The following is a 23,414-nucleotide window of genomic DNA, read 5'->3' as shown; positions in this document are numbered from 1 at the left end:
AATTTCATATAAAATAATTTTTTCCATCTGCATTTCATTAATCATCATTCATGTCTCACTCACATTTGTGAATTGAGTGTGCTACTTTGTTAAAATTCCCCTTTTGGGGCTATTTATTTGTAAATTAGTGTCTTAGCAAAGTGACTGCATATAAAAATACTATGTTACAGAGCCTTCCTTTCCAAATGAATCAGCAGTTTGGTAGTTTTCTGTCTGATTTGTGAATTTGAAGGTGCAAGCCGTCTCTGCCCCTTGTAGACTCAGCAGCACCAGTGCAGACTGTCTGGAGGGTAGAAATCCATTTCGTACCAAACGGAAGTTAGGATTCTTGTTGAGCATAATGATCGTAGACAGCATTGCTGTTATGAGGATAAGAGACAAGGCTCAACTCAGAAAAATAGGTCTAATGTTTGGGGAGTCAGTGGGTTGCAGCTATGACAAGATGTTACAATAGTAGCTGTTAAAATGAAACTGAAGGAAGTCACTTCTGTCTTCTCGCTGTATCTCACTGCACCAGACAGCATAAATTCCAATTTCTAAAAATTAAGTAAAAGGTTGAAGCACAAGTCAGTCTGCTTACTGGCATTTCCCTCGTCTGTTATCTCAGCAAATGGAGTGTGCCTTTGCAAAGCTGTAATGTAGTTAAATTGGACTTACAAATACTACATGTAATTTCAAAGCCTGATTCAAGATTTGGTGTCAGGTAAAAATAGCTATAATCCTTATTTTTCTACTTATTTACTGTGTGACTTTGGGTAAAAATTTAAATTTAATTGAACTTCAGATTCATCATTTGAATAAGAGAAATATTTCACTGAGTTCACAGAGGAAAATGGATGTAGCCTACTAAAAGTTTGATAACCATTTTTATCATTATTAAATGGAAGATCAATAATAATTGTTTCTGCTCCCCAAATTTCTTCAATAACTTTTCTGCTTAGAATAGTAAGTTAAAAACAAATATATTTTATTTATTCTTTGTATCTGTCACATCATGCTTCCTGATCCCACCCATCTTTCTCCCCACCCCAAAACAAAACAAAATAAAATTTAAGAGAAAAAGAGGAAGAAAAGAAAAGAAAAAGGAAAGAGGAGAACCTAGTCATAGAAGCTGCAGTGTGACACAGTGAGTCCACGGCGAACCTCTCTGTCCTCAGATGTTTACCCACAGTGAGTCCACGGTGAACCTGTCCTCACATGTTTACCTGCAGTGAGTCCACGGCGAACCTCTCTGTCCTCAGATGTTTACCCACAGTGAGTCCACGGCGAACCTGTCCTCACATGTTTACCTGCAGTGAGTCCACGGCGAACCTGTCCTCAGATGCTTACCTGCAGGGCCTTCATTCCAAATAATCATCGGTCTAGTTCGAGGCCCCTGGTCTGTGCTGGGCCCCCAATGGGACTCCTCCTTGGACATCCCATTTCTGCCCAGTGTCATGGAGATCCGGCAGCTCTGGGTCTACAAGACCACAACCCCGACCCACCCACTCCCCTTTTCCTACTGCAGCAGGACACAGTTGGGGTAGATGTTGGGGTGGTCAACACATAACCCTGGTTCTGGGCGTGGGCACTTGCAGGGTTGGTCAGCCTGCCAGATCTCCCCCGTCATCACCACCAGGGTGGGCTCTCTAGGATTGTCCTGGCAAGTTCACCCCTTGCATTGATGAGAAAGTGGGGCGGGAGGGGGCATTTCTCCCACTTTCACATCCTCAGGGTAGGTTCTCTCACACCTACATCTCTACTGTGTTGCCCAGGCGAGGTGTAGGAACCACTCTCCAGAGGGAGTGCTGCAGCTGATGAGGAGCTGGACAGCTCTCCTGCTTTTATGACCTCAGGGCCAGCTCTCCCACTTACCTCAGGTGAGGGAGGGTGGCATCTCTCCTCCGCCCATGCTGCCACAAGACAGATAAGTAGTGGGGGCAGCTCTCCCATGCTCACAACATTGGGGCTGGCTCGCCTGCACACAAATATATTTTAAATAAAACTTTATCTCTATAACTTTATATAACATTGTCCCTTCATTCTGTGCTTGTCCTTATCTCAAAGTGAGGGCTTTAACATTCATTCAGTGAAATTTAAAGAACAATGCTTTATACTGGACAATCTTGCACTGCTTTTAGATGTTAGAGTGTAGTGGACTTAGGTAAGTCAGGCATACAGACAGTTAAAGCATGATATGCTAAGTATATGGTCAGCATAGCAACAAGGTATCTTGGGAAAAGTTACATGGCATTCAGTCCTGTAGTGTGTGTGCTGAGAACGTGTCTGAGAGTGGCTCTCATGGGAAAAGTTAGGGTACAGGACACTCCACCCTAATTTGTGTCTGTGTTCGTGCATTACCTTCCCATCCTCAAAGACAGAGTCTCAGTGGCCCCAAGCACTAAGTAATGGAAACAACCCAATTTTATCATGATGTGTGTGTGTATACACACACACAGACACACACACACACATACATGCATATATACGTGTATATATACATATATATATACATATATACATATATATGCATGCATCAAACTATCTTGCTGATTCCTCTAAGTATGTATGTTACTATGTGTTGTTAAAAGTTTAATGTTATGGGGAAAGATTTAACTTCAGGACGGCTTCTTCTGTGAGACATTCTTCACGTGTTCAAGCAAACTTAGAGGCTCTGCCCTTGGACTCTCACTGTGTTGTCAACACTTCCTTAGAGCACTTAAGAGACTGTCTCGTAATTTATTGCTCACATGTCAGAAGATTTCTCCCAAACCTCAAATTCCTTAAAAAAACCAAGTGGAACAAAACTATGTCTTACTCATCTCTGTATCTCCAATACTGCTGAACTACTTGATACATTACAAATGTATAATAAATGCTCACTGAATGAATTAGTAAGTGAAATATAAATTGTTTTGTTTGTGAAGTAATCTCATGTTCCTACTAAGTCTTAGATAATCATAGTAGCAGGGATTTAGAAGTTAAAAAGTCTCTTGTCTTCATCAAGCTTTCAGTCTAGTGGCAGAGAAGGCCAGGTACCCCCTGTAAAGAGTAGAGGGTAAAGCAGTAAGTAATGGTGGAAGCTTCAGTTACATTGGTCATAGAAAGCCTCTGTGAGAAGATTGCATTTGAGTAGAGTTGTCAGGGAAATAAATGATGGCCCTGCGTTATAGAAGAGCATTCCAGCCTGGAAGATGAGCCAACTTAAAGACTCACAGAGGAGCAGCTAAGGAGGCCAGCATAACTGGAGTGTGGTAAGCAATAAGGAATGTGCCAGGAGATGGAATTGACACATGTGACAAGGCCGGTCACATCCCACCACAATACAGATTTCATCTGAAAAGTCAAAGGGAGAGTTTACAGCGACAGAAAGTGTGATCTTTTGAATGAATGTCTTCCAGTTGTTTTAGAGACTGAAAAAGGCAAGAATGAAACAGAGAACACACAAGCCTGCATTAGTAGTTTAAGGGAGAGATGCCATTCAGACCAATATAAATGGCATCTATTTATATTTGTTGAACTCTGAGAATTAGAATTGGAAAGTAAGGTCCATGAGATAGCTCAGTGAGGGAAGCACTTGCTTCTAAGCCTGATGACCTCAGTTTGATCCTCCGGACCCATATGGGGAAGAAGAGAGCCAACTCCTGCAAGTGGTCCTCTGACTTACACACACACACACACACACACACACACACACACACACACACACACACACACACACACACACACACACACACACACAGAGGCAGATGCACATGCACTCACACATACATAACAAAACAAATAAATGTCATTTTAAAAAGGAATTAGATAAATAAACTGTTACAATTGTAAGCCTGTATCTCTGACCTGAGCATTCAAAGTAGTCAAAATGTAGCTGTAAATAAGGAACACTGTAGCTGAAAGGTTTCTCCAATCCCGCCCAGTCCTGCAGTCCCACAGCTGCTTATAAAATAATCACTCAGAGGCTTATGTTAATTACAAACTGTATGGCCTATGATTAAGAATTCTGCTAGGTAGCTCTTTCATCTTAAATTAACCCATTTCTATTAATCTATATGTCCCCATGTTGCTGTGGCATTACTGGCCTGCTGGCATGTTGTTCCTTGGGCGGCAGGCTGGTGTCTCCTCTGCCTCTCTTTTCCTCTTCCTGTCTCTTGGATTTCCTGCCTGACTATAACCTGACTCACCATAGGCCAGAGCTTCTTGATTAACCTATCAGAGCAACACATATTCACAGCATACAGAAAGACATCCCACAGCACTTACCCTTTTCTGTCTAATCAAAAAGGAAGGTTTTAACTTTAACATAGTAAAATTACTTATAATAGAACAGTTATCAAGCAGGAATTACAGTATAATATCTAGTCTATTTGTATATGGCAAAATTAAAGAAAATATTCTATTCTATATTTGTGAGTCTGATGTTTCATATCTAATTTATATTTTATAATGAAGGAAAATTATAATTATAACTATTTAGCCTTCAACTACACATGAATTTAAAATTACATTTATTTGTTTTGTAATGTATGTGTGAGTGCATATACCTGTAGGATATAATATTACCTAAGTAAACAGGAAGTGCATTGTAAGCAACTTCCAAAAATCTAGAATGACAAAGACAGCTGGCTACCTGGACAAGTCATCCAAAGTTTCTCTGTAATGTTGAGGCATCCATCTTCAGCCTATAGGTCTAGAGTGTCTCAGTCGCTTCTCTATGTGTCTTGTAGAATGTCTGGCAGTCTCCTCTGTGAAGCAGGAACCTGAAGGACCATCTTGCCTTGTTTTGGCAAGATTTAGTGATAATTATTCCATGAATCCTGCATGTCCAGTCAATACAACATTTTGTCAAGCAGACCAGGCAAGAACAGTTCCTTGTCCAAATGGCTTTTACCATAAGGAAAGCAAACTCCATATGGAGTTTCTTTGATGCCCATCATCTTCTTTGAACTAAATTGGTGCTGCCAGGAACAGACATGTCTCACTGTCCAGAAAGTCTTAAGTTTTTAAAAACATTTTAAATGCCAAATTCTGTAGGTCTTTGAAGTGTTTGAAGATTACCTACCTAATTGAAATATATCTATGTATACCTAAAAATTTTAACTAACATGACTGTAAGTTTGATTATCATAAATGACTAATCAATCTGTATTTCTTAATTATATATTGTAATTTTAAATGAGCTGCATAAATATAATACCTTAATCAAGAGTACAAATATGCATACAGTATAAGAAAACTTACTTTAAATTTGTAATAAATTAAATCTATAGCAATGTAAAACATTTTAAACAAGTTGTTGCTCTTTAAAAATTGATTCAATAATTTACCCTTTCCATCCTATCATATCTATAATATCCCCTTTTCTTCTTTAGAAAGAGATTGCATTTATAATCAGCCCCCTTGAAATAAAAATAAGCGATTATAAACAATATTTTGGGAATTGGGGCATAGCTTTTCATACATACTACTTCCTGCTGATTGGGAGCATTAGTAATCTTATGAGGATCCTGAGAATATTAAGAATTATAGTTAAATCTTGGCTGTAGCAGTCTGTGAGGATGAGTTGTCTTAGCCAGTTGCTTTGAAGCTGATTTTGAATGTTGGATCATCTGGGCCATGGTGTCACTAAAGACCTTTCAGGGGGTTTTAGCTGATCAAATCATATTAACCTGGAAGCAATCCATAGGTTCTCATCTTCTGTGGAAACAAAAGCAGTAACTTTTTTCCAAAGCAACTTATCCTTAGACACAAATTTTGAAGTTAAGATACCTTTGAAATATATACATTGGTTTAACTCATCAGCCTTTATAATCAGATGTCTTTTTATAGTTAAAAATCCCAAAGACAGTGTAATTCAGACTCTCTGTGTGATTTCCATCTTTATGTGGCTTATTTTTTTAATCTTTAAAGATTTTATTTTTTAAAATCTATTTCTTTATATAACTGCATATGCTCCTTTTCCTCTCTCTTCCAAGCCTACATATATTTTTACACACATTGTAAACTGTTTGGAGTTTTATTCCATCTGAATATGACTTATTGTGAGTCTATTATTCTTTCCTGTCCAGAAGAGAGATTTTAAACTGTTAACCTGCATGGCTAGGACAAAACCGCAGCCCTGGCTGCCGACTCCGTCCCCTCAGCTTCCCACCATGGCGGTGGTACCACCAGCTCTGGGAGCCCTGCGCACCGGCAACTCTGGGAAGCAATGGGTCTCTGCCTCCATCAAGGAGTGTGTAGTGTGTGTGTGTGTGTGTGTGTGTGTGTGTGTGTGTGTGCGCGCGCTGTGACGGAAATCCACCGTGCTGTAGGTCAAGCACACTTGCCACAAACACGCTGTAATGTAGTTCACAGCTTGCCTGAGAGGCACAACTAAGAAGCTGTTTTTAGCTCTGTTTTAGAATCTTTTTTTAAGTTCCCTCAAGTTTTAGGTGGAAGGTCAAGCCAACACGTTGGGCAGCCAAATGTAGCTGTAAGGTTTCTCTGGTCCTGCCTGGCCCTGAAGTCCCACAGCAGCTTATAAAATAATCACTCAGAGACTTAATATTAATTACAAAGTGTATGGCCTATGGCTAAGAATTCTTGGTAGCTAGTTCTTTCATCTTAAATTAACCCATTTCTATTAATCTATGTTGCCACATGGCTGTGGTGTTACTGGTCTGCTGGCATGTTGCTCCTTGGGTGACAGGCTGGCGTCTCCTCTGCCTCTGCCTTTCTTCTTCCTTCTCTCTCTTGGATTTCCTGCCTGCCTATAACCTGACTCACCATAGGCCAAAGCACCTTCTTTATTAACCAATCATCGCAGCACATATTCACAGTGTACAGAAAGACGTCCCACAGCAGGACACATATGTGGTGGAATAAATGCTATGAGAGAAAAATGCATTTCCAATTCTAGTTCTGTGTTTAAATAGTCTGTAACCTTAGGGAAATCTTCCTTTGTATGAACCTAGTTGTTTTTGTTTTTTCAGCTATAAAATGAGAGATTAAAATATTTTCTTTCTTATTTTAAAATTCCTTGATTTTATAATTCTGTGAAATGGAAATATGAAATTCTTGCTGCATTTTTATGCAAAGTCAAACAAATGGATTCAGCAGCATACAGTCTATTCTTATCCTTAAGGCACATGTATTTATACAAACTTTTATGGAATAAGTGCTCAAATTAGGACATCATAAGTTTACGTGCAAAGATGTATGCTGAATGTCGTGAATTCTACTGGTTTGGAAGATAAAGCAATAACAACCAGTGAGCCATGGAGGTAGAAGACATTTGAACTTAGTTAAATGTATAGAGGATATATATTAGTTACTCTTCTCATTTCTGGCAATAGCAATTTAAGGGATGATGAGGTTATTTTGGCTAGAATTCAAGGGTGTAGTCCACCAGGCTGTGTGGTCAAGGCAGCAGGAACTTGAAGCAACTGGTCACATTGATCCACAGCAAAAATGTGATAAATGCTGGTGCTCAGCTGGCTTTCTCTTTTATATGCAGTTTCAGGACCCACATCCAAAGAATGGTGCTGCCCACCTTTAAGATGGGGCGTCCCGCTTTAATTGATCTAATCAAAATCATCCCTCAGAGGCATGGCCAAAGAGTCATCTAATCTAGATAATCTCCTACAGGTGTGTTTTCTAGATGAGTCTAGATCCTGTCAAGCTGACAGTCTATTGGAACCATCACAGAGGGAGAGCATTCTGTGTAGAGAAGGCATGAACAGAGCAGGAGTCTTAATAAGCAAAGTAGCATTGGGGATTATGGTGAAGGTTCAGGTAAGATTGGCTTGTCTGTATCGGAGGATATGTGAACAGTGAGAAAATAGTACTGGTAAGAGCTGAGAAGACGTTAAAATAGAGGTAAGAACCACGACCCATTGGAGTCTCTTCGGTAGACCATTATGACACAAATAACAGTCAGGAATGACTAGTACAGTGTGAAATCCTCTGTTCCATGTAGCATGCAGGCAGTTTCCACTAGTTCTTTATTTAGTCACAACACCAATGTTCCAATGACAAAAACTAGAGTTCAGGGTTTGAATGTTTGCGGGAATCTGATGCCTGCTGAGCCATTTGAGATAGGAATTGAACTAAGGTCTGTGTGAGTTGAGGAGTCAGAATCTTCAGTCAGGAAGTGTTACTGCACGCACTAACCAAGGTGTAAAATGGGCAGCATGATGAGTAGCCACAGAAATAGAAAATGAAGTCTTAAACAGGAAGAAATTTGTTTTTTCCTAAAGAATTTGCTACTTGATGATATAGAGTGCCAGAGGATGAACACGTGCCACGCTGAAGTGGTTGCTCTTGGGCAGCTGGGGAAGGTCACAGCGCTGTGTGATGTGGGTTCAGGGACCCGGGCAAACAAGAGACCCTGGAAAGACAAATGCAGATGTGTCTGATTTGAAGCCCTGAGTTTTAAATGTCCTTAAACATTCAGGTAGCAAATAATGACACCTCAGACAGTTGAAAACATGAGAATGAGGGGAAGCTGTGAAGAAGAACTTCACAGACCTTGAGACTCAATGCCCAGACTCACCAGTAGGGAGGGCTTGGGCAGAGGAGGCTGGTACACAGCCGTGAGCCCCTCACTGCAGGTTGTCTGAGCTGCTGAGAGGATAGCCTTGGGGTTTCTGTTCTCCACATCTGCGTTTTACCTCTGCAAGAACTGTATTTTAATTTTTACGTCTTTAGTTTAAATTTTTTGATCATGGGTATTTTGCCTGCATGCACATCTATGCATGAAGTATGTGCCTTCACATTTACATTTCCTGCCTTCTGTGAAACACTAAAACTATGGGCTAGAATAGGACAACAAAAGCAGAAAAAGAAAAAAGATAAATTGGACTTCTTTAAAACGAAAACCTGTTGTGTGTCAAAAGGTAGGTACTGTATAGAGAGTGAAAGGTAATTCACAGGAAAAGAAATAATGTTTGTAAATCATTGCAAATTCTAGCTGCTAAAGGATTAATGTTGGGTTGTGTATTCTGGAATGTTGACAGCTCTGCAGCGGCAAGCAGGCCGATCCAAACTGGGCAAAGGAAACTAGACGTGGCAGCACAGTCCTGTAATCCCAGCTTCAAGTCTAGCCTGGGCTACACAGTGAGACTGTGCCTCAAAAATCCATAAAAGAGAAAAAGGTGAAGGGCTTCAGTAAACACTTTTCCAGAGAAGATCCACAGATGAGCTGTTGAATATGTGAAAGGTTGCTCCATATCGCTAGCAATTGGAGAATAGAAAGCAAACACGATTGACGCTGCTTCATACCCATTAAAATGACCTTTTAAAATCAAAAATAATAAATATTGATGAGGAAATAGAGAAATCAGAGCCCATGGCACTGCTTTTGGGAATATAAATGATATGTCTACTGTAGAAAACAGTTCAGTGGTTCATCAACTAAACAGAGTAGTTAGTGTGCCCACATGCGCGCGCGCGCACACACACACACACACACACACACACACACAACTATCCATATTGCAGCACAGTGTATTTTGAAATTTCAATCCCTTTTAAGGCTGAATGATATTTGTTGTATGTATATAACACATCTTGGTTTTTTCGTTCATTTAAGGGTAAATACTTAGATCATTTCTACTTTTTGACGGTTGTGAATAATGCTCTGTGGACACTAGTGTGCCAGTGCCTGTTTGAGTCCCTGCCTCTAGCACTGTTGACATTATAATATTAATGGTACTTTTTATCATTAGAAAAAGCATATGTGTATTCCTACTAAGAATTAAGAGACCCAGCTGTCTTGGAGAGGTCTTTGCTCACTCTGGTATTTTGCCTGCAGGATGAAGATGAGCTGGACTCTCACACTATGGTAAAGACTGGTTCAGAAAGTGTGGGCACAATGCGGGCCACCAGCACAATGAGTGAAGGGGCCCAGACAATGATTGAGCACAACAGCACGATGCTAGAATCAGACCTGGGGACCATGGTTATAAACAGTGAGGATGAGGATGAAGAAGATGGAACCATGAAAAGTATGTATGCGGCTTCTTCTCACTGAATGGCACCTTCCTCTTTTGAAAGTGTACCCACATTGAATCCAGGATAAATTCTGTTTCTTTTTAGAAATAGTTGTGGAAATTTTTGGTTTTTGAGCTTATTTGACAGCAAATGTCAGCCTTAAAAAAGCTTTAAGAAACAATATATTATGTATGTATTAACACACATATATGCATTTCTATAAATATACATCTTTAACTTAGAGTTGTGGGACTTTTTTCTGTTACAAGCTACAAACCTGTAATTTAATTTGTGAAATATTTTAAAGAGAGGATAGTGTTTCTAACATTTACTTTTTCAATTAAAAACGAAAACTTAAAATTTTGTTTCAATAAATATAGCGTAATATTATTGCACGTGGTCTAAATTATCAGTTAAACAACAGAGACGGAGTGCAAGCTGGAGATGGGACCCTAGGAAGGATTATGCGAAGGAGAGGCTCACAGAGAAGACTCAGTTCTGGCATACGGCTGCTTCTGTGTGAAGCATGGTGCCTGGGTTGCTGTAGAGACTGAAGTGACTGTTAAGACATTCGCTCTGACATATGTTGCTTCCAGAATGACAAAGCTGTAAATCCTTCCATGAACTGCACCCCCAAACCTGACTGGCAGTCAGCAGCAGTACAGGATACAGTGTTGCAGCCAGAGGAGAAAGCACACTGACCATAGCTGTAGTTATCGACTGTCCTTTTCCTTTCCCTACTGTGTGGTCCTGTGTGGTAGGTTACATTCTCCTGCATCCATTGTTTGTAAGTGGCAGAGAAACAGGGACTGTCTGACCTCTGTGTGAGGAGGAAATGGTAGGAGAGGACCCAGATGATGTGTCTCCTGGCTGGGACGATATTGAGTTACTTTAAGGTGAGAATTATATCTCAGTGTGTTTAAATCAACTACATTTTATTAGAAGAAATGTAAGATACATCTAGATACTTTAAGATTTACTTTATATGTCTGTGTGGGCCTGCGTTATGTATGTGTACTGTGCACATGCGGGCGCCTGAAGAGGTCAGAGGAGCCCTGACCCCCGGAACTGAAGTTATAGCTGGTTCTGAGCTCCTCCTCCATGTGGGTGCTGGGAACTGAACCCAGGTCCTCTGCAAGAGCAGCCAGTGATCCTAACTGCTGGGCCTTCTCTCCAGCCCGAGTCTAGACATTTTAAACACAGACTTCAGTTAGAAATTGTGAATGTTACCAAAACCAATGGACAGATTGGAAGAGAAGGCCGTGCAGGAAGGTTGGGCCTCAGGCGTGAGTCTGTAGAACTGCTGCTGTCCAGACCCCGGCTGCTCCTGGCACTAGTGTGCTGAGTGATGCAGATGGAGCCCTTACTGGCAGTGCTATTGCATTCATTTTAAATACCGTGAAGCTGGTGACTAGATGCCAGGGTACATCTGTAAATATCACGATTCCCTGGACCATGTTTGCTAGAAAGAATTAGCTGAAAGACATGGCCTCTGATTATTCTTTTGCTTGCCCTTTTGTGAAATAGTGCAGTTACCCAGAATTCTAGTTACAAGGTATTCTAGGAAATACAGTGTTTGTCTTATAGGGTGTACAAAAGGAAGGTACCCCAGAGGCTAATGGCAATGGTTTTTAATTTCACTCAACCACAGAGCTAAAGGATAAATTCCTTTCATCCAGAGGTTCCTCATTGAATGTTATAGACCCTGGGCCTCAGCCTTGGCCTGCTCAACATTTTTAATTAGATGTAGCTTTTAATTTTAAGATGGAAGTTTATGAAAATTGCAAATGCTACACAATAGGACAAAGTGAAAAAACATCTCAAAATAGAATCAGGATCTTAAAGATTTCCATGGACTGGAGCAGTTAAGTTGATTTACAAGACAAACTGGGCTCTTTGTCCAAACCACTAACCTCACAAACATACACCAGAGCAGTTGTCCCTCAGAGACACTGTTTCTATGGGATAAGCAAGGCCTGGGTATTTCTGTTTAAAACATAAAGGGGGGGGGGAGGAAAAGAAAAACAACAACAAAAGCAACCAGTGCTACAAGCACGTCTGAGATGCAGCCAGGACTAATAATCCCTTTTTAGAACAAAGAAACAACAACTTAGTCTCGAGTGCCAGAACTCGGTTAGCGTAGGGCTGGAGTATTCAACAGGACAAGTCTCCCAGCATTCACTGAGCAGAGGCACTAGTCAGTGCATTAGGAATAGGTGGAGAAATAGCTGATCAAGTTTAGATTTTATAGTATTTATATGAACCTTTCATGACTGCCTATCAGTTGCTAAATTCTGAGTTCTATGTACTTATATATCTGATAGATGGGCACTTATATATCAGAAATTTATTTTGGACTCCCTTCCCCATATACATACATACATACACACACACACACACACACACACACACACACACACACACACACACACAGTTTTATCTAATTAATGAAAAATCATATGCAGTTCCGCTTCACATTTGGGGGAGTTCATTCTGTAATAAGATAATATTGATTCAGAAAGGGTTTACAAGAAAAACCAAGAAATGGAGCCTGACCTAGTGCTGGCCGCCTCTGCCCCACAGTCCACTGTTGTCGCTAGACAGCACTCTGAAAGGGTCTGTTCTTTGCCTCCTCTTCTTCTCTTCTTGCCCAGTTCTGATTTATAGCCTTTGTTTTCTTTTCTCTTAAAACTCTATCTTAGAAAAGGGTCAGATACAAAGGTATAAATGCCTAATGCTATTTAATGCTCATGAAATGAATTTTCCCCATAATTACGAAGTCTTGAGCCAAAGGAATAAGTCACTAAGAAGCAACTCGGGCTGGGGAGATGGCAGAGTGAAGAGCATTGCTGTACAAGTATGAGGGCCTGACTTTGATTCCTAGCACCTACTTGAAAAGCTGGGCATGGTGGTGTGGCCTAAAATCCTAGCACTGGGGAGCTGGAGACAGGAACATCCTCTTGCTGGTCAGCCCTTCTGTCCAATCATTGATCTCTAGGCTCAGCGAGAAACCCTGTCTCTTATATTTTGGTGGGAGCCTAGCCTTTAATGGCTGAGCATCTCTCCAGCCCTAATCAACTAACCTGAGCTCTTAGGGGCTCACAGAGACTGAACCAATAACCAGGGAGCCTGTGTGGGCTGACATAGGCCCTCTGCACATGTTAGTTGTGTAGCTTAGTCTTCTTCTGGGACTCCTGACAGTGGGAGCAGGACTGTCTCTGACTCTGCTGCCTGCTCTTGGGACTCTCTTCTTCTACTGGGTTGCCTGGTACAGCTGTCCAGCCTTAATAGGAGAGGAGGTGCCTAGTCTCACTGCAACTTGATACACCATGGCTGGTAGATATCCATGGCAGGCCTGCCTTTTTTCTGAAGAGAAATGGAGAGGGAGTAGATGGTGGGGTCGGGGGAGTGGGAGGGACTGGATGGAGAGGAGGGAGGGGAAACTGTGGTTGGGATGTGAAAACAAAACAAAAATAAATGAATGAATAAATGAGGGGAAACTGTGGTTGTGATGTAAAAACAAAACAAAAATAAATGAATGAATGAATGAGGGGAAACTGGTTGTGATGTAAAAACAAAACAAAAATGAATGAATGAATGAATGAGGGGAAACTGTGGTTGGGATGTAAAAACAAAACAAAAATGAATGAATGAATGAATGAGGGGAAACTGGTTGGGATGTAAAAACAAAACAAAAATGAATGAATGAATGAATGAGGGGAAACTGTGGTTGGGATGTAAAAACAAAACAAAAATGAATGAATGAGTGAATAAATAAAAATAATAAAATAAAAAATAATGATTTTGTCTCAAAATTAAGGTGGAAAGTGATTAAGGAAGACAATGACATCCACCTTTGACTCCGGAAGTACAGTTTAGGCTAACACAGATGTGTGGGAGGGAGAGAGGGAGAGAGTAATTTTGAAGAAAAACAATAATTATATGCCTCTTTAACTAGTAAGGTTAATTTTGCCAAGATATGGCAGTAAATATGACACCATAAATCCTCCCTCTCATGCAGCTTGTTGCAAATACCGGAGTGTTTCTGGGCCATTAGAAACCCTTCATTTCACTCTAGAGAGGTGGTAGGTATCCAGCTGTGTATGGTGTGGTTACAGTAGTTTGGAGCTCCCTGTGGGCACTGAACATACTCTACTGTCTGTGTGCCCTGGGCCGGGGGGGCGGGGGGGGTGATGTAGTGGGAGCAGCTCAAGGCTGTTATGTGGTGTCTGTTTCACTGCCACAAAGCACAAGCCAAACACGGAAATGCTGGTCTTCCTTCCTAGGGCAAATGAGTGTCTGCTGGAGGCCTCCAGAGAAAGATTTCCAAGGACACACAGTTACCGTGTTTATTACTCTGTTCTTTTTGTTGAACTGAAAGCTCAGGCTTCAGCTTGTCTGTTTCCTCCTATTGCACCCTCATTGGAGATGGAGAACAGCTGGTCAGGGTTCTCTGCACCAGTGCGCTTGTGCATACTACTCAGGTCCTCCTTGACTGTTCCCAGACCTACACAGGACAGCTGGGCTCTGCTGTTCTTTCTGAATTTCTCACCTTCCTCATAACGAGGCTCCAAACCTTCCCTGGATTTTGTGGATCCCCTCTTATTTTAAAATATACTGTGGTGAAGTTAGAGAAAACTAACTGGTAGCTTCTGTCCCATCCTGATTTTGTATGCATTTACTGCATTCTTGGCAATTATTAATTAGATAGGGCAGTATATTTTAAAATATTTGTAGTGGCACAGATGGGGTAATATGCATGAATACCTTTGATGTTGACAGATACTGTGCTGCTTCTGTGAATTGTTACTTTGTTCTTTATACCTGAGTATCTTTGTCACACCATTCTGAGAAATTAAAAAATCAAGTAAACTACATTTTGTTAAATTATTTTTAAGTCTCATATGTTTATCTTTTCATGAAGACCTGTTTTCTTTTTTGGTTTTTCGAGACAGGGTTTCTCTGTGTAGCTTTGCGCCTTTCCTGGGACTCACTTGGTAGCCCAGGCTGGCCTCGAACTCACAAAGATCCGCCTGACTCTGCCTCCCGAGTGCTGGGATTAAAGGCGTGCGCCACCACCGCCCGGCCAGAAGACCTGTTTTCTTAAAAGACAAATGCAAACTAGGAACATTAATGAATAGTTATGATGGATTGACACATTTTACAAAATTATATTCCACATAACTTAGTATCCTTGTAAATGTTTAAAGAAATGAATGAGACAGAAAACAGCTTTTTCTTTAAAGTTTCATAGGCACAGTGGGAAATGAATGGTGGTTGTTTTTCCTTTGTTGCTAATGGGTTTTTGGTTATATAAGCAAGTAAGTTGAAAGAATTGGGCCAAAACTGAGGAACTAAGTAATTTCAAATATCAAGTTTATTATTATAATAAAGTATACTTTAATAAGCGAGGGTCAGAATTTAACGGCAGCTGGAGAAATTGATGTCAGTTTTATGTGGATATCCTTTCAGTGTTGTAAGAAAGTGTTTGCCATGGCAACCATGATCACATATGACCACCTACCTCATTCTCATTGCAAGGCCCCAGAGTTCCCATACCCACCCCTCCCTCAATTGCAAGTGAGAAACGTCATCCTCTCTGTCTCCCCGGAGTCTAAGCTGTGCACTGTGGCATGTGTTTCCTACTGTACAGTAAGACACTAGCTAGGCAGTCACGGCTGTCCCGCCCGTTAACTTCTAAACAAACGATCTATTTCCCTCAAATGTCAACAGTGAGTTTTAAAGTAAGAGTAGACAGTATTTAGACATGCAAGAGCTTGCATCTGAATAGAAACTGATTATGAAGTCATCCAAAGAGGGGGATCTGATGGAGCAGACGGCTTTCTCTTGTTGGAGTTAAGTGTAGATTTGTTAACTCTCTGTATGAATGCTAATTTCTGACTTAGTAGGTAATTGTCCAGACTTCTTTAGTAGAAATAAATAGGTGGTATTGTTTATTTAATATGTATGTTCAATGTCTTTTAAACTTTTGTCTGCACCATTTATACTGTTTAAGAATTATTCTTGTATGTGTGTGTTTGGTTTTGCTCACATGTGTGTATGTGCACGGTGTGTACCTGCTGTGTGAGGAGGCTGTGTGTTGCTGTGGAGGCTCCAGAACTAGACTCATTGATGGTTGGAAGACACCGTGTAAGTGTTGGGACTTTGTGCCTCTGCAGGGTCAGCAGGGATCTTAATCATCACTGAGTGTCTCTCTAGCCCGTGTCCTGTTCGGTATGGCATTCTTTAATAACTTAGCTTACAGAAGTTAGTTCTATGGCCTCAGCTAAACAGAAATTTTAAGGGACAGTAGTGTTCGGCCATTTTCCTTTTCTTTTTTTTTCCCTTTTTCTTTTTATTTGTCTCTTATACAATACATACTGACCACAGCCTCTCCTCCACACACTCCTTCCCACCCCCCTACACCTCCCTTCTCCCCCATATCCATACCTCCTTCATTTCCCTTCAGAGAAGAGCAGGCCTCCCAGGGATATCCACCAAGCATAGCATTACAAGATGCAATAAGACTAGGTACAAATGCTCGTATTGAGACTGGACTAGGCAACCCAGTAGTAGGAAAAGGGTCCTAAGAGCAGGCAGAAGAGTCAGAGACACCCCCACCCCCACTGTTAGGAGTCCCATAAAAACCCCAAGATACACAACCACATCATGTATGCAGAAGACCTAGGGCAGATCCATGCAAGCTCCATGATTGCCACCTCTGTCTCTGTGAGCCCCATGAAGGAGCCCTGCTTGGTTGATTTGGTGGGCTGTGTTCTCCTGTGTTCTCCATCCCCTCTGATTCCTACAGTCTGCCTCTGTTCTTCAGCAGCGTTCCCCAGGCTTGGAGGACCTGATTGGAGACCTCCAGTTTAGACTCTTCCTTCATAATGTCTGGCTGTGGGTCTCTGCACCCTCTACCATCTGCATCCAGAGGAAACCTCTTTGTTAATGACTAGACAAGGCACCCATCTATCATTAGGAGTCATTCCATTGATTTTCTTTTTTCTTCTGCCCGTCATGTTCGATGCTACCCTAGGTCTCTGGGCTACCAGCCTCTGGTTCCTGGCCATGCAGAGCGTGGGCTCCCTCTTGTGGCGTGGGCCTCAAGTTAGACCATTGGTTGGCCACAATTCTCTGTCACCATTGTCCCAGCACATCTTGCAGCAAGACAGGGTTTTGTGGCTGGGTTAGCATCCCAGTTTCTCATTTTCTCTTTCCATAGCCTGTAGAGTACCTTTCCACACCAAAGAGACTAGAAGTGAAGGTTCCATACAGACACCAGCTCGACCTCTCTACTTTTGGAAACTCTTACATAATTTCATGTTAGAATTGTGTCACTTGGCCGCTCTGCCAGAAGAGGTCTCATCCTGACAGGAATGGAAGGGCTGCAGACAAGACCGAGGCTCCCAGGGGGAGACAGTTCTGTGAGTTCCCTTCTGTGTTACTGCGCCCTGGGGTCATCTGCCTTACCTTTCTCTTTTATTGCTTATAGTCGATGTCTGACTTTTATCCAGCCTTTCCTCTGCTCTTCATGAAAGGAAATTCCTATTGAAGTAATCTTGCTTTTAGTTTTCAAGGCTTTTTTTCTCCCACAAAAGGGTTATTTTCCAATAACTCTTATAGAGTTGACAAATGTCTAAAATTCAACTTAAAGAAGTTTGTCCCATTTTTTTCTCTTCGGGTGATTTATAACAAGATATTATTAACCTGAGTATGCTTGCGCATACTTTTCTCCTTCTTCTAAGCATATGCTGTTGCTCTTGCTGTATAGCCTACGTTAGCAGGTGCTTTATCATTCCCACTGTGCTTTGGGTGAATTTTCTCAGATATAAAGATCTGAATCAGGAGTGGGCTGATTACAGTGGGCTGGAAGTATAGCCCTGGCTTTAGTTCCAAGCCCACCCCCCCCCACACACACACACACAAATATGCCCACACAAACATGCGTACTCTCTCATGGCCACACACACAAAGTGAATCCCTTGTATATTAAAAAACTCTTACATGCTTCACTATAACACCAACATGTTGGTCAAGTTTCTGAAAGGTGTTCTATAAGTCCTGGGAAAAAGTGCAAACCATAACTAGAATATTTGTAGTGAAGCCAGTGCTGAGTGAAGGGAGGTGCTGGGAGAGGAGAGATTTGTTTGGGAAGGGGTATTGCTCAGGGGTACTGTTTACTTAGTAGTTTTGAAGCACACATGCATGTGTGTGTGTGTGTGTGTGTGTGTGTGTGTGTGTGTGTGTTACCAAAGCTCTTATAAATACTTAATTTACTTGTAAAGAATGCAGTTAACACTCAGGAGGGTGAGGCAAAGGATCATGAGTTCAGGGCCAACCAACTTGGGCTGGTCTTTGGAAATTTTACTTCCCCAGTTGCTAAGTTCCGGCCGTCAAAGATCATTTTCCTCTCCTCTCTGACATTATGTTTCATGTTAAAGTTTTCAAATGTCTATGCATATGACCCAGTTTAAGACTGTGATGAATATCAGAACTTATAACTGTGCATATAATACCAGTACAGAATTACTCTTCTTGGGCTTGGGGTATACAGTCAAGCATATACCTAACATAGACGATGTCCTGAACTTGTTCCCAAGCATATCTATCTCTATCTCTATCTCTCTCCCTCTCCCTCTCTCTCTCTCTCTCTCTCTCTCTCTCTCTCTCTCTCTCTCTCTCTCTCTCTCTCTCCCTCTCTCTCCCTCTCTCTCCCTCTCTCTCCCTCTCTCTCCCTCTCCCTCCCCTCCCTCTCTCTCTCCCTCCCCCTCCCTCTCTCTCTCCCCCTCTCCCTCTCTCTCTCCCTCTCTCTCAGTAAGAGCACTGGAGGAGAAGGGAGAGAGAAAGGAATACTAAGCAGAGGGTTTCTCTGTTATCTCCTTACCTCTCCCTTTGTGTTTTGATTTTATCAAGTATCTTATAGAGAATTTGTTCAAATGTAGTTTTAACTTACTGTATTATTTTCCTCATAAAATGGGTTGGAAATTGAGACTGAGGTTTAATTTATAGATCCTATTTTATAGTAAGAGGTTACAGTAGAAACCAAATTTCAATTCTGAAAATCTAGAAATATGTGTTTTAATGATGAAGTCTAGAGACAAATCAGGGGTATTTGACATTTGTTAGCAATGTTAGTGAAATGTGAGTTTCCCATTCATGTCAGTAATACAGCCTCAGAGCATCCAGCAGCTTCCCCCCCCCCCCCCCCCGTCAGTCTGCTTCCTGGTCTGTTCATCAGCAGTTGAGTGGAGACACTGCAGTGAACGGGAGTGCACATATGTCCTCATGACCTGCTTTCAGCTTTTTAGATACTTAGTAGGAATGAGGTGTAAAGTCTGTGTTGTATGTGGTTTACCATTTAAACTACCTAACCAGTATGAAACCGGTAAACAGTATGTAGCATTAGGAGAAAATTATATCATTTAAAGTAATGAGATATTTTACACAAATACATGCACTACAATTCCTGTTTCCTACATCCTTACCCGAGCAAACTTATCTACAATCCAAGTATGCCAAATAAATGCACACAGGGACTTAGGAGGTGGGGAGAAGAAAGGGAAGATGGATGAATGCCTGCATGATAGTCCATCTCATTAACGCTCCTCTTTTTCCTCCTTTTATTGAAAGTAGATTTTTTTTTCCTCACATAATGTATCCTGATTATGGTTTCTTTTCCCTCTCCTCCTCCCAGTTCCTCCCCACCTCCCCTCCCATTCAAATCCATTCCTTTTCTGTCTCTCATTAGAAAACAAACAGACTTCTAAGGAATAATAAAACATAACAAAATAAAATATAATAAGGTATAACAAAAACTATCACATTGGAGTTGGACATTGCCACTCTTTTTAAGTTAAAAGATTCCTGACTCTGAATTTATGACAGAAAATAGACAATGTTTCTGATTCACCCTCTGCTGGAGACTGGAAGTGGACCTCTTTAGCATTGCATTCTTTTGTTGAAATGGTTTCGTACCCCATCTTCATCCAGCAGTGCTCTGTAGCTGTCAGGATTGATCTGCATGTACTGTTGCAAGTACATTCGAAATTGGCCAGGTCACTGTCATGACTGTTGTCTCAGTTCACAGTGTTACAAGTCTGCTGTGTCCCCATAGGGAGGTAAACAGGATGGTGACGAATCTGAGGAGCATGTCACTTGAACAGAACTGGGGCTGTTTCATCTGAAAACACACAGCAAAGATGGACAAGTCTGTGAAAGGAGCTTACATGAGTACAAGTCAGGACACAGTGACTTTCTTGTCCTCCCTCCAGGAAGTCCTTCTTTAAACGGAAGATAACTTACTTTCTGCAGAATTAAAGGAGGACTGCCTTCTTGGTGGTCTCCGGGACAGTGTTTGAAACCCAGAGCTTTAAGGAATCTAATTTAGAAACTACTGATCAAGACCTTAACCACAGGATTTAAAAATAAAATTAGCTATTCTAAATGTTTGTTTTTTACTGTAATTGTCCAATATAAAGAATAAGCCATCAAAAGATTCTGAGCAGCAGAATGGCATGGTTTGTTTGTTTGGAAAGTCATTGTGCTGACAACATCCGGTTCCCAGAAGCCCAGACATTGGAGGCCACAGCGCCCTCAGTCCCTTTCTTATGGAGTAGGCAAGAAATGCCTAGAGACTAAGTATCAAAGATAGAGAAATTTGGACTTGCCTCTACGGGATGAGCCTCCCCATGGGAGGCCTTGCCTTCCTGTGGTGGGGGAGGGGGGGTTGGGGGTAGAGACTGGGGGTGGGAGGAGGTAAGAGGGGGATCTTTGATTGGTGTGTAAAATGAATGAAAAAATTTCTTAAGAAAATAGAGAAATTTAAATACCTCCATTTAAACCACTTTGGATCAGTTTTGGGGAGAGGAGAATCCGAATTAATGCTCAGCCTCATTGCTGTAAGGATTGAGTGACTATGTTGGCCTTGGCAGAGGAGGATGATGGGAAGAGCTACAGGTTTGGTGGGAACAATCTTGCGTTTAGCCTCAGAAGTTAACTGCTAACTCAGATCCGTCTCTACTAAGTGGTATAATAGCAAGCAGCTGTGAACTTGGAACTAGCACTTAAGACCGTTTGAGATAAAGAAATGGCTTCGGGAGACATAGATAGAAATAAGACAGGCAAAGCCACAGTACCCAAGGAGCAGGGGAATTAGGTCCAAGACTTTCAAGGAAGCAGTCAGATGAAGGGAAAAACCCATCAGGCCTTCCAGGTTCTGAACAGCTTAAAAGTCTGACATTATAATTAGCACAGACATAAACATAAACATAAAAAAAGAAATGTTTAAAATGTACTGTCCTTGACACTGGCACTGTTCTTAATAAAATTATGATAAAGATGTCATTAAAATAATGAGATGTTTTATAGTCAAGAGATACGGGGTCTTTATACATTTGTTTCATATTTATTTGGCCTGGGTACTTCTTTCATCTTACTTTTAGGACTGACTGTGTTGGCCTTGACCTTGACCAGAATAAATTTATTATATGGCTCACTGAAAATAATTCCATTTCAATAAATGTCATAGTTCTTTAACTGTTAGAGCTTATACCCTCCTTCTGTATTTGTTTACCTAAGGAAATGCCACATCGCCCCAAGTACAAAGACCGTCTTTCATGGACTACTTTGATAAGCAGGACTTCAAGAACAAGAGTCATGAAAATTGTAATCAGAGTGTGCGTGAGCCCTGCCCTGTGTCCCCGAGGGCTTTTCCTGATGACTGGAGAGTCCCTCAAGATGGAGATTTTGACTTTGTAAGTACATTTTCTCTCTTCTTTCTAGATTTTTTCATCACATTGAGGAACATAGTTCATAAATATGAACTGTGTGTCTGTAAATTATAGACTGTGTATTAATGTGTAACCATAGCTGTGGTTGTAATCGTAGCTTATTTATAGAACTATACTAACAGCAAAATGTAAATATTGCTAAATAAATCAGTTCGAATTTAGAGAAACATGTAGGCCCTCCAAAATACTGTACATGATAATCATTTCAGTTATCAGAATAAACCATGCAGACTCAAACATACTCTAACATGATGTGCACATGGACTCTATCTCATGGCCTACACACTGAAAACTAACTAATGTGTCAACTGTACTCGGTTTCCACATTAAAACTGTGTCTAGGTAACATGAGCTTTAGTAGAAAACTGTGTCTAGGTAACATGAGCTTCAGTAGAAAACACACTGTATTCTAGTGTGTATTTTGTTTTATTTGTTTCTTCTACTTGGTTTATTATTATTTGTTTCTTTAACGAATGTAAAGAATACAGATAATCAGTTTGATGCATTTGTTTCCAGAACTTGAAAAACAAGTTCTCAATGAATTCTTTGATGGAAAAAAAAATCGCATTGAAATTTGCTTCAGCAAGTTTTCAATACTTTGTTACTTTTGCAAAGTATTCTGGAATAGTTATTTTTCAAATAAAATTATAATAATTTATAATTGTATTTATTAGTAGACATAATACTTATAAGCAAATAAAATGTAGATCATACATATCTTAAAATTTTAAGTAGTATTAACCCATTCTTTAGATGTCATGATAAATGATTTGGGATTATAATTATTTTAAAGTAGTGACTTTTCCAATCACTTTTATTTTTGTGTATGTATGTGTGTGTGTGTATTTTTGTGTGTGTGTATATATATATATATATATATATATATATATATATATATATATATATATAGTGTGTGTGTGTGTGTGTGTGTGTGTGTGTGTGTGTGTGTGTGTGTATGTGTGTGTGTGTTTAGAAACCAGAAGGCAAAAATTGGTTCTCACTTCCCACGTGATTTCCGGGTTTGGTACTTGGGTCACTGGGAATGTCACCAGGTGCCTTTAACCACTGAGTCATTTCTCTAACCTGGGATTATAAATATTTTTAGTTTTGAATGCTTTTCCCCTAAATGTCTTCATTACTTGAGTTCTTTTCATAATGAGGTGTTGAGATTTAAAATTTTCTCAATAAATTTAGTAGTAATTACTAGTAAATATTAGCACTGTAATTCATGAATTAGCCTGAAAACAATTGCAGTATCTGTTTACCATTTTTTCAATACTGAGGAACTAAGAAAAAACAAAATCTGTATTTCCTTTGTTCTGGTAAGATTTCATTTTAAGCCATCTACTTAAAAAATACATAAATTATTTAGAATGCTGACATTCTCACTGTAAATCATTCATGAGCATGATGAATAATGTAGAATATTTAGCATCAAAGAATTCTGTCTTGTTTCAGAATAAATGTTAACCTCTTGGATGAGTGCACAGTGGGTGGCTGATAAAATACCACAGATGAGAAATAGCAAGTAAGATGGTTAGTTTTGCTTCAGTAGTCTTTGGAACCAGCCTCCAGCTTAATGGCTTTAAGTGTCCTAAGATCACATTATTTATTTGTTTATGTTTGGGTGTTTGTATGGGCACGCATGTGCCACAGTACACATTT

The 23,414-nt window shown here is 40.5% G+C and overlaps 1 protein-coding gene across 3 annotated transcripts in view; it reads left to right on the top strand.

Annotated features, from left to right (window-relative positions):
* Positions 1-23,414, top strand: part of Stk3 (serine/threonine kinase 3) — a 255,299-nt gene that overhangs the window by 173,693 nt on the left and 58,192 nt on the right. For all 3 annotated transcript variants that reach the window (XM_028884473.2, XM_028884469.2, XM_028884472.2), the window contains 2 exons: positions 9,779-9,971; positions 21,538-21,713. In XM_028884473.2, coding sequence (XP_028740306.1) covers positions 9,779-9,971; positions 21,538-21,713 — 369 coding nt within the window. The remainder of the gene's footprint in view (positions 1-9,778; positions 9,972-21,537; positions 21,714-23,414) is intronic.

This window comes from Peromyscus leucopus, chromosome 20 (assembly GCF_004664715.2).
Source record: "Peromyscus leucopus breed LL Stock chromosome 20, UCI_PerLeu_2.1, whole genome shotgun sequence".
NCBI classification, from domain to species: domain Eukaryota; kingdom Metazoa; phylum Chordata; class Mammalia; order Rodentia; family Cricetidae; genus Peromyscus; species Peromyscus leucopus.
This window is presented reverse-complemented; position numbering and strand designations above follow the sequence as displayed.